Here is a 12,704-nt window from a genome sequence, read left to right as displayed (position 1 = left end):
AGGCCAGTTTCATTCCTAATTTATGCATTTGATGATCAGAATTTTCGGGTACTTCTATGTTAATAATAATAATAATAATAAAAAAAAAAAAGAGCGTAAGAGCACCTGATCTCACCCAAATGGGACACACAGACCAAACTCAAGTTTCATTCTACGAAGGAGTTATCTAGAGTAGAAACTCATGAGGAAGGACAACAGTATACACCTTTTTTGCCATCCTGTCTATTGCTAATTTTAAATGCTTGTATAAAAACAACTCCCCACACCATATTTGCAATATGATCATAAATAGGCAATAGTTTAAAAATGTAAGATATCATTACCTCGGACTATCAAGCTGTTTCACACTTCAGAAAAAAGTGAACAAAGCCCAAACACCTTTCTCTTCCTCTCCCTCCCTCTGCCCCCCACCGCAACCTGCCGCCATACTCCAGGAAAAAAACAAACTATACTCTGATGAATATTAGAACTGGCACCAACATTCATGCTTGTTGCCCTGATGTGCAACAGAAAGTTCATTTACAATAGTCAGAAATATTCTTATGCACTAGCCCCAAAGAGTTCAGCTTCTGAAAACAGTTTGTTTTGAAAAAAATCCCATCAGGTATGACGTGGGCAGCGTCCAGAAGGTGCAGGAATGTCCAACACTCTACGTCGATCTTCATATTCATCAGTGTCTGTGGAATCTTCGTCTTCATCCACTGCATATTCATTATGATTTGTTTCCTAATACAAAACATACCCATATTTAATTAAAATTTTCTATTCCAGCTAACTGTAAGAAAGCACTAACAATTGCCTAGAAAAATCTAGTCTGCATTATCGCATCAATTAGCCAAAGTAGACAGTGATCTGTGTCCTAAACCCGGCTCCTTACAATTACAAAGTTTAATTTGCAACTGAGATCGTTTTGCCAAACTACTTGACATTTAACTCAGTAAATATGCATTAGCCTTCATTATTTCACATGTACAACTATGTGAAGCCAGAATTCAGTAGCTTAGCTGTACAATTTTCTTGGTGGCTTAAGTTGTCTTTTAATAAAAGTAGTTAAAAAACAAAGGGTCATTACTACCTTTAAAACAGAGGTAGAGCAAAAGAGAAAAGCAAATTATGTTGAGAGGCACCTGAAGAGAAGGCAGTTACAACTCCCATCAATGTGAGCAAGTGTTAAGAGATGCCATTTTCTGTTAGAACCACGACATCTGCTGGCACTTGCCGTTAGAGCTACTGGTAATGGCAGTGCCTCAAATCCCTGGAAAAATGTCAGAAACTGTACAAGTGGATTGCCCACCCCCGAGCAAAGACTCGGTGCTTGCACAAAAACTTCCAAGCTCTATCTGAATTAATCACTAAATAAGGGCTATGCTAGCGATAAAATAAATAAAGCATTCTTTGCTAAATGTGCCAAAGCAAAGGGAGAAATTATACAGTTAACCTGCAATCTCCAAACTAAAACTACATTATAATTTAACAGCAAGCTAACTATCTTACTGATTTGTGAAGTCATTAAGTGACTTTATGAAATGCACTTTCAGTGAGAACTAACGAACATCATACGGACTGATGCTTCGTTGAAGAAAGTAGATAACGCTGTTATGGCTAAAACAAGACGAGTGCGGCCATACCAAGGCAGAATACAATGCCATGTTTCTAGGTGCAAATTGTGAACACTGAAATACGCTGTGAACAGACAGACATACACACACACATACACATTTCTGCACATCCTCAGGGGCAGTTGTGTGCAGGCACAGGACAAAAGAATGGTCACATTCTACCTCTGTCAAGAACCCACAGGGCCCCTGATCTCACCGATACAACCGGGTTTGACCTTGACACCAGACAGAGGTGAGGACTTGAGGAAGAAGACTCAGAGCCATCTATGGCATCCTATGAAAGCTAGGGCCGAGGGGCTTCAACTAAACTGGTAGCATTATGTGTCAAAGCAATGAGGATACATGGCTTTACCAATGTACAAACTGCCTACAAAGCTAGACTTAGCCTTAATTGGCGCATGTTTTGTACAGAGTTATCAATACGAATACTGTTCAGTACTGTAATTTTTGCAGCAGAAATGTTTTCTTATCAATAAACATTCCAGGAGCTGAGAGGAATTCATATACAGACTGAGTGATACTTTTAGATTTCCTTTTTTTTTTTGAAAAACAGTTCTGAAAAAAAGAGCGATTTTTAAGAAAAGAATCAAAACTGAAAAATGACATGACACTGAAGATTAAACAGAGTTACACTGTCCTATTAAAATTAATCCAAGTGTTCCTGAAAAACAGGAGGTCAGGGCCAAAAAAAAAAGATCTAGGATAAGCACAACTGCATCTCCGCTTACCATTCGTGCTGTAGACACCTTGAATGTTGGACACACCATATGAAATCTAGGAATTGTGACATTAAAGAATTTGTCCTTGTAGTAGAGGCAGTGGAAGGTGTAATACCCCTCCATATAGCCAGATGTTGTGGAAAACGTAGTACAGCTGGTATACTCATAGACTCTCCCTGGACTGATGATCGGAAACTCCCCTGTTGGTGAAATATTAGATCACAACAGTCAGGACTGAAGTAGAACTACAATTTAGCAGTTTGCTAAAGCACTTACATTCCACAACATATTCAGGCAGATCATTTTATATTCCAGTGGATGCATAAATGATTCTCAGCAATTACTGATGTTAAAAAAACTGTCTGAAGAGCAGTTAACTACCAGGATGTCCAGACATCCCTTGCAAAACAACTTTAAAGACAAAACAGATGGATACATCTCTCTCTCTTTCAAGCAACAAAATGATTTTGATACAAACCATACAACTACTGCCCTGTGTCACCATGAAGGACAGCTAATAACTTTCATAACATGTACATTAAATACAAACCCACTCTCTCTACTGGGTTAGGAAAGGCAATCTGTTACTTACCAACTACCCCAGGACCCTGAACTTCTTCTACATCACCTTTGGCATTTGTTATTCTCCAGTATCGACTGTCCAGCTGACAAGCCTTCTCAGGAAGAGCATCTTTGGACATTTCAATTCTAGAAGCCAAACAGCATACTTAATGGTTATGTAACCACCTTCATCCATTTTAAGAACTGCTTTAGTGTCCTTGGGATCTCTCTCAAAGTAGACTGGGCAAAAACCCCCACTAAGGTAAAGTATACCGAATCAGTTGTCAGGATCCACCTCCATGCCTCTGCTTCACTATCTGCTGTTATTTACCCCTTTCTAAATCACATGAGCTACTTGGAACTTCTTTCCGCCACCCTGCACTGTATTTCACCAATTACCAACTTGACTGGTACTTTGCTTACCTCACGAGGTAATGATTTAGTATATTTTTTTATTAAAAAGTACAGCATGTTGTGCACATCCTATTCATTTTAGAACATTTTTGAATGCTGTGCATAAATTTGCAATAACTGATGCTGTGAACATTACATAGGTCTTTCTGTGTTCTAAGAGTTAATTCAGTTGTTATTTTTACCTGATTCTGTAAGTGAAGAAATAATGCGGTGGATGTACAGAACTGAGTTCAGGTAGAAAAGATGTGGACACAGAAACAGTAATGTCTCCCGTGGTAGCAACACATTCTTTATCATGCACATACCTACAGAAAGGAAAATATTAACTCTGCAAATAGCTCTGTACATTCAATACAGAAAACTAAACATGTGAAGTGATTAGTTAATTACTAATATGAGCGCTATGGTGCTAGGTTAAAAGTAATTCTTAACTTTTCATTTGGCAGTTTTATATAAAGGATGCAGTCTCTTCATGCTGTATACTTCCTCATCACCTAAACTCATACAGCTGTGGGTCTCTTTGTACCTCCATTAATAATTGTATTAAGCTAGGTGTATAATTTGATCTGAAGTCAATGAAAACACACTTGTTTATTAAAGATTTGTCTTTATGCTATTTTAAAACCAAAGACTAGAAACTCCTACAACAAATTAATTTACAGATCAGGAACTAGGTTCTATAGCATCCCAGTTTGACAGAAATAAGCTTCTTGCTTATATGTAGAAGAAATTAAAAGTGCATGAAGATTCAAACATCAAAACAAGTCCTGTTTATTTACATATTCAACAGTGTTATTTTAGAGACTAGTTTGCTGAAACAATTGCTTTTTTAATAATTCAGAACAACCCTGCAGCAGCAGCACACTCATGGCAAGCAGAACAAATACTATGCTGTTAGCTAAACTTCAGATCAGTTATAATGCAAAATTCTGGTTCCGTTAACACAAAGTTACAAACTCTGAAGCTTCTGGTTGGTGGTAAAAAAAAAAAAAAAAAAAGAAGTTTCTTTAATCATTCTGTTTTACAGCTTTATCTTCAATAAGTTTCACATGCTTTCTCCTCTCTCCACCATCAGCTTTTGTATCATATACCCATAACTACTTGGAAAGAGGTCAGCATTCTAAAAGAAGCATCAAAACCTTGCACTGAGGTTATAAATCCCAGTCACAATACCTGAAAATCTGGTCTCTGATGATAGGATAACCACCAGTTACAACTTTGTTTACGTAGGATGTAAACCATTCCAAGTAAGATGTACCTAGATGCCAAAGAAGAAAAATATTCATAAGCACAGGCAAATTTACCACTAAGCACATTACAATAAATACTTCAAGAAAACAGTTTAAAGCTTTGAGTATTTTTTATAATCAACCCTCAGACTTATTTAGATGAGTCAGTCAATATTCCAGTTCATTTTACCAACAAAGATCATTTGGAGAAACCAACAAAGAACTAAGAGTTAAGGATGCATACTCCAGAAATGACACAGCAAACAAAGAATCTCTTAGCTAAGTATTCCACATTATAATCACTGTCTTCAAATGCTGGTGTCTCTCATCATCTGGTTTCCTGCTCATGACTGTTCTGCTATGACTGGGAAAGAGAACAAGTGTAGTGGCCTATACTACCTGTATAGCTATTTCCAGTTATTCTACTTACAAGAGGCATGCAAGCCTGCTGGTGGATTTATGGACTTAGTTTTGATATCCAGGTTTCTGTATAAGTATTTTCTAAGAATCATGCTAGCAAGTTGCAGAATTTCCCTGTCCTTAAAAACAGGGCTAAGTCATGGACATACTCCACACTCCTGCTACAAACCCAGAAGGCTAAGGCTGTATGTCATTCCAAAGAACCTGGGATTTTCATACACCTACAGCCCTTATTTAGGAACAGCTTGATTTCTAAGCAGACAGTCAAGCTGTCACATTTAACTCTCAAAGGAAAGAGTTTCATAGAAGACATATCGGCTCTCCATAAAAGAATTTCTCAGCCATAAATCTTCCAAGCATTGCAATATAGAGTTCAATGGAAAAGTACAGAGTTCTTCAACTGTTTGTCAATATTACTGATACAAACTCGAATTTAAGCTGAAATACTAAGAAATCATTATCCTCACCTTCACTGATGCGTTATCAAGTACTACCACTCCTGTTAGATTAAGTGTACTTACCACTTCTTCCTTTGAGCAAGAGCTATGTGTACTGTACTTTGATCTTTTGGAAGTCTAAAGAATTCCCAAGTTTATTATCCTCCTTTCTACCACTAATCCACAAAATGCAAACCTTGTATAAAGTAACTCTGAATGGAGAAAGTGGACCAATTTACCCTGCTACCTTCAAAATGAAAAGATAAATGCTGTATATGAAACTTCCCCTCCACCCTGTGATGAGACAAGATTAACCCTTTCAGCCAAGTGGAATACATTTACGTATGATGGCAGATCACCTCACCATTGACTTAATTCCATAAAAGCAGCAACCTTGAGCAGCAATACCAATTCACCGTAGGATAGCTTTAAAGTATTACATCATCCTCAGGTGGAGAGAAGCAAGTAACCAAACTCTTGAGCTTTTGCTCTATCTTTCCTAAGATGGTTCTAAAGCACACAGTGCATTCTGCAATAAGATCTTTATAAAAGAGATGACAGGTTGACTACTTCACATTGAAATCAGTTCATACCATCAATCTGCATAGAAAGGTTTCCTAAAATTAGTGTGGCTAAGAGTTTGACTACCTTCAACCCAAACCAGCAATGGCATAGTATGGCCTAATGTGGTTTCTCACTGCAATATTAATACATATATCCTAACAAATGTGCAAGGCTAAATTTTAATATTAATTTTGGTGTCATTTATTACACATCTGCTTTCCCACTGAGTGAAAGGAATTCATTTAGACATAGCTACAATTAACTGATTCCAGTGGATTAACGAAAAGAAATAATCAAACCACTATTCCAGTCAAAGTACACGTCAGACAGATGATCACGACCAACTACCACATAACCAAACAACAATTACACTGTTTTCCTCTTCCCTCCTTTATCCTTTGAACAAAGCAATCAGGGAAATAAAAAAGTCCAGAAAGGTTTTCTTCTGCAGCTATGTTTATAGTTAATTAGATTTCATTAAGGGACACAAAATATTTTCAACTTCTAACATGGTTGTAAAAACTACTGGGGAACAAAAAAATAAAAATCTTTCTGCCCACTTAGGTGTTGTATTTAATAACTGCTTAGATCACCCCCATGATGGCTAACTTAAAGGTTTTGCTCATCTCATTAGACAGGTTAGTACACTGAAGGATTTGTATACAAGACACAGAGAAAGATAAGCTTTAATAGAGAAAACTTGCATCTCATTTCAAGTAATCGCTGACGTTTTAAAGTAGGTTAGTCTTACAAGTAGCATAGAAAATTTAGAATGCTCACTTTGTTCAAGTCATACTGATGTGCATTTTCTAAACAGTGCAATGAAAACATTTTGCAGAATATTTTATCTCAAGTGTTACCTGTAATGAACATATCAATAGCAGATGGATTGCGAGCCATTTGGTCCTAAAAGGGAAAGAAGTTTATGGATGTATTAGAAGGAGAGCATTAGACTTTCAAGGTTAAAATTCAACACCTGAAATATAACCTAGGGAATGCTATATTCATTAAACCTAAAATCTGGCTGCTTAATACATCATTATACTCCCAGTCAGATATTCAAACATATAAAACACACATGCCTGTCCCCAATGAGTGCTCACGTGATCGCTGAATATACAGCTTGAACCACTAAGGCTCATGCATATACAATCAGATTTAATGCATCATTCAAGAAACAAGGCCCCCAAAACTATTGCCTTAGAACAGAAGCACAGAACAGCTGAGGCTGGAAGAGACCTCTGGAGATGATCAGTCTAATCCCTCTGCTTGAGGCAGGGTTAGCTACAGCACGTTGCCCAGGATCACATCCAGTTGGGTTCTCACTCTCTCCAAGGACAGAGACTATACAACCTCTCCAGGTAACCTGTTCCAGTGTCCAACCACACTCACAGTAAAAACGTTTTTGTGTGCATTCAGATCAAGTTTCCTGTGTTTCAACTTCTGCCCACTTCCTCTTCTGTCACTGGGCAGGCATCGCTGAGAAGAGTCTAGCTCTGACTTTATGCCCTACTATCAGATATTTATAAACATCGGTAAGATTCCCCTGAGCCTTCTCTTCTCCAGGCTAAACCACTCCAGCTCCTGTACTACCATATTCTCCCCTGAAACAAGCAGGGCTGTCCACAGATGAACCAAAATATAGGTGTGTGAGTAACCTTGCAAGTTCCCAAGCATTACCCAGAAGGTTTAAATACTTGGCATATTAAAAAGGGGGATCTTAACATCCTTCCAGTAATCCTTTATCAAGGCATTCCCTAGAAATCTCATTGCTACATGCTTTGAAAAAAAAAACAACCACCTGCCAGAAACTCCACAGCAGGACAAAGATCCCCATCTTTTTTACAAGAAACACCCTTTACACTGTATCTGTATTTCAGTATCTGATAACATGCAAAAGGGACACCATCAATCATTAGAGAAGTACATTCACAGGTATAAACATATCTCTCTTACTGGACATTGATAGAAGATCTCGTATTTATTTCGTCCCTCCACACTCTCCAGGGCCATGTATTGACTCAAGCCAGTATGAATGCAAAAAGTAAGAGGAAGGCATTGCTTCAGACCTAGCCTCTGCTGAAAACCTCCAGCCGCTGTGTCAATATCCAACAAGTCTTCAGAGCGGTAGTGGTTTGACAGCGCCATGCTTCCCATCAAACTTAACAGACAACAACAAAAAAAGGAAAGATAAACAGAAGATACCACTCACAAGCCAAAGATAGCTTTAAATCTTTCCTAAGCATCGATTCTGTCAATGCTCTAGAAGCATATTAGACTTAGACGAAGTCCAAGTCTAATATCCAGATGCTGAACTAGGTTATTAGTTTGCAGCATCAACCTTCAAAAAGGGAGGCTTGATGGCTCCAAGATAAACACTTCCTTGTACGTTTTGCGCATCCCAAAGCACGATTTTAAACTGTGCTGGTGATTGCCATCACGTCTGCAACTACTTCAAAGAAGCTGTTCACAGCCGACACAGCTTCCTATAGTAGCATAATATAATAATAACCAGTGCTCCGTACCTCAAGTTTTGTGCAAGTTCATTTCAGTACTATCAAACCACCCGTGATTTCTCAGGTAGAATACTAGGCTGCTACAGTAACAGTCATTCATCAAACTACAGTGAGCAAGGCGCTCTATGCTTTGGAGAAAAGGTTGAGAAGTAAACAAGCAAAATAACCATTGAGTCAGAGAGGTTATAATCTCAGTATAAAAACTAAGCCATACAGACACAAGTAAACAGACATACAAAGAAAGAATGAGATAATATTCATCAGCATGACATGGCAAGACCATCAACTGTCTTATTTTTTCCTCTAGCTCTTTGTAAGCATCAAAGCAAAGGATGGGATTTTTTTATTTGTTTGTTTTTGACTATACGGAAGTGACGTTGAAGACAGTAAACAGAGACTATACATAAGGAAAGAATATATACATTTGGAAAAAAGTGGTACTAATCTGAAATTAGTAAGAATTAGGAATGGAGGTGAGCATCAGACGCTAAAGTTAACACTGATAGAAATGTTGGGCTAGATGAGAGCTAGGGTGAAAACAAAAACAAGCAACCTATGTCATAAAGGAGCAGAAAACAGAAAAGTGATAAAAAGGGGTAACATGATGAAATTAATCAACTACAAAGGGCACACAGTACAGCAGTGCGCTTAGCAATAAGAGGAGTACACAAACCTGTAATGTACACCTCCCCACCCATCCTCCCTTCTAATTTGCCTTTCACTGATGTTCTCAGGCGTAAACTCTTGCAGATGCTAAGCTTTTACTGGTGTTATGAAAGCAGTGACTCAGGCGCAAGCTGCCACATGTCAGCATGATATAAGCTGCTCCCATCTTGGGCAACAGGTTCCATTCCTCTTTTTCCTTACGTAGTCTTGCCTGGAATGAACACGTTCTACAGTTTAAAAAGCAATGCTATCATCCAAAGACAGAAACCTGAAGTATCTAACAACGACAACTAGTCCCCAATCTCCTCCATTTCTGACCTAACATACCAACAACTTGCTCCATAGACTTCCACTGCCTACACCTGATCTTTCCAGTATTCATCTCCCACAAGGAAGCAAGCCTGAACCCAGCACTAAGACCACACCTTCCACTCGCAGTGTGGCAGCCTTTCTTGTTCCAGGGTCCCACGTGTCAGACCTAACTAGTCCCCTGCTCCACCAGCAAGGTTTGTCAACCTGTATGTAAGGCTCAGGCCTTCACTTTGAGGGCACAGCAATGGACCACAGCCTACTGGCAGTTCTTCAAGCCGAAAGGCATGCCCAAAGGCATACGTCTGCTCCTGCAGCCCTTCCACAGGCACATCATCACAGTGGAGGCTTCGTGGGAGTGAAATAGTAAGAAGAGCAGAAAGCACACAAGCTGCAGAGCTCCATTTGAAGTTTACAGAACTAGGGCACCTATCTCCTCTCTAAAAAAAGTCTCTCCTGGAAAAGAAACAGAACTAGAAGTCATCCTTATGGTCATATAAAACTATTTCCCATATCCCTTCTGCACATACACCACTAGAATTGGAGAAAGCTGCACCTTCTTTACTCTTGAAGGTTTCGGTAGAGCAACATGAATGCATTGCCCCCTACAGACACTGCAATGATTTGTCGTAGCTTTCCATCTTTTGCGAATGTTTGTGGCACTTCATCAAGTGCTGACCTATTAACTTTTTCTATAGCTGGAAGATAGGAAACTATGTTTGGTCATTTGCCTTCTACCCTTAATGTAAAAGGAGTTTTTAATTGCTGAAACTCCATAAAATTGTAAAATCTTCTACTGAGAAAACTTAATTTGCAGAGCCGATATTTTGATCCTACTTAAAATGACTGCCTGGTTTCAAAGTTATTCCCTAACCATTTTAAAGGAAAAAAGTTCTTAAATAATGAAGCCTGAAGAGTGCAAGGGGCTAATTTACTTAGGTAATACAAAGCAAAACTTCAGGGGAGCAACTTGCAGTGGTATGATTAAAAGTCTAACAGTTGGAAGTTGTAGTTATTACAAAAAAAAAAAAAAAAAGGGAGGTTCTCACTAGGAAAACGGACTGAAGCGTAAGAGTAATTTGAGCAATTAGAAATCTACACTGTGTTTTCAATTACTTCTGAGACTAGAAGACAACCAATTCTAAAAATGTCACTTCAAGCGGTCACTCAGTTACAATATATTTAAATGCTTCATTTAGCCTGTTCAGCAGACATTTTATCTTTTTAATAAATAAAATATCCAAGAAATACAAAAGGAATTAATAACTCGGTATGTAGTTTTCACTGCTTACCCAGGAACAACTAGCTTCTGTCCATTATGAATACGAAATGAGCATCGATAGTCATCAGGGAGTTTGCAACCTATTTGTGCTTCCACAGCATCTAGATCTTCCTCCCGCACACTCTCTGTGTACAAAAAGAAACAGTTATGAAGCAGCAGTTTTGGAGAGTGAATCAAGAACTGCTGCTCCTACAAAACTCTCAAATTTAATGCTGCTTCAGTATTCTGCCCCTAAGTGCCCAGTATGCTGTTCTTGACAAAGGTGAGTATTAGAGTTTGTGTTAAGACCTCTCCTTTAAAATTTTATTTCACGTCATTTCATCAGAGCTGCACAGCTAGAAATAAGGCAAAAACTAGCTACGTTCTAGACATAACAGCATGTTTTCAATTGCCAAAGAGAATTTTAAGTAGCCCTAGCAACCTTAGCATTATGGATTTTTTTTTTAATGTTATCACAAAAGGAACATATATTTCAAAATATTTTGCCACTTATAATTCACAGAAAGTGAACTAATAGACATACAAATCTCAAGAATCTTCCACTGATTAAATTCATGCTAGTGGCCAGAATCACTAAAAATCAAGTATTTCAAATACAAAGCATGAAATTTGTAAGTGCCTTGATCAAATGAACATGGACTCAAGTCAATATCTGGTGCCTTTATTGTATGCTAGGTGGCACAGAATGAATACTACATAAATGTGAAAGGAAGCTAATTACATTAACTGATTACTTAATGCAGCACCAATCTCCATCCAACAAAATCTCAACAGGCTGGACTTAAACAGAAAGTATTTATAAAGTGAAATGAACCTGTTCCCGACAATATTGGCACGATCTGACCAAGTCCCAGTTAAAACTTCTAGGTATATTGATTTCACTCTTTCATCATTCTAAGGGTCGCTTCTTTCAGTTTCTAGTCCGATCAGTAACAAAGAAATGTTGCCTGCAGCCCCCATTCACCTGGAGTCTGAAGCAATAAATGGGTTGTAACAGGGGGATTTTTGTATCATCAACAGAAGGGGGTGGGAAGTACGTACTCTGACACTTCCACACATACCTCAGGGGGTTTCCACACCCTCACTTCTAGCAAAGATCAGCTGGGTGGCCTGCGTGGTCTGTTCAAATCAAGGTTTTTCAGGTGATTTTTTTTTTAAAAAAAACCTTTTTTGGATTCATTATCCATTTAATTTATATAGCAAAATTTAAAAATTAATTGAAACAAGATTCTGTACAAATGGTATTAAAGAGGTGTAAGTTATGAAAGAGCTCCTGCTAAAACCTGCCATCACTATACAAGTGTGAAAACTGATAATTTTAAATTTATCTTTGTCCTTCTGTAGACAAAGAGAAGCTTCACTGCACCAAATGGCTTGGGAGGATTTTGAACAAAACTGTGGTAAAATCTGTTCATTTCAACACCTCCAACACAGATAATTTCCATTTTATTAACAAAATATTTGACTGACAATTCAGTGGTTTTGTATACCTGAGCGAAGTCTGTGTTTTCCATAGAGCAGCATGAAAGTTACAGAAATCAAGGCATAGACATCTACATCAACTACTATGGCCTGTGTTACACAAGAGTTCAGGCTACATATAACCCTTTTGGCCTTTTCCTAAAAAAGCATTCCTTCACGAACACTCAGAAGTAACAAAACAAAAAATTTTTTAAAGAAAACAGTAAGTTTTAAGTTCTAATCATGTTCTGCTATTCAGAAATACTCTGCAAAACTTAAGAATCCCGCACTATCCAGTAAGCCAAAAAACATGTAAGATTTACGTAGGAAAAAGATCATTGTCTCTATACTTCTCTTAATTTTACAGACCATGTTAAATCTTGGTCTAACAGTCAATTTCATACCGAAAACTGAAGTACAGTTGAAAATGTAAAAGCTATTTTGTCCCTATACCAGAAAAGCCCAAACTGGCTGTACATCTTGCTGTGTAAGATTTATGAATCAGAA

The 12,704-nt window shown here is 38.0% G+C and overlaps 1 protein-coding gene across 1 annotated transcript in view; it reads right to left on the bottom strand.

The window, feature by feature from the left end:
• Positions 1-201: 201 nt before the first annotated feature.
• The window catches only part of FBXO3 (F-box protein 3), a gene marked incomplete at its 5' end in the record, with an annotated part of 16,781 nt that continues 4,278 nt past the window's right edge, over positions 202-12,704 (bottom strand). Inside the window, 8 exons of the mRNA XM_009699583.1 lie at positions 202-726; positions 2,348-2,538; positions 2,931-3,046; positions 3,496-3,618; positions 4,487-4,571; positions 6,824-6,869; positions 7,920-8,124; positions 10,747-10,861. Of these exons, the coding sequence (XP_009697885.1) occupies positions 601-726; positions 2,348-2,538; positions 2,931-3,046; positions 3,496-3,618; positions 4,487-4,571; positions 6,824-6,869; positions 7,920-8,124; positions 10,747-10,861 (1,007 nt within the window). The remainder of the gene's footprint in view (positions 727-2,347; positions 2,539-2,930; positions 3,047-3,495; positions 3,619-4,486; positions 4,572-6,823; positions 6,870-7,919; positions 8,125-10,746; positions 10,862-12,704) is intronic.

The sequence above is a fragment of the Cariama cristata genome, unplaced genomic scaffold (assembly GCF_000690535.1).
Source record: "Cariama cristata isolate BGI_N322 unplaced genomic scaffold, ASM69053v1 scaffold15974, whole genome shotgun sequence".
NCBI lineage: Eukaryota > Metazoa > Chordata > Aves > Cariamiformes > Cariamidae > Cariama > Cariama cristata.
Note: the sequence above shows the minus strand (reverse complement) of the source record. Positions and strands in the feature narration are given on the sequence as shown.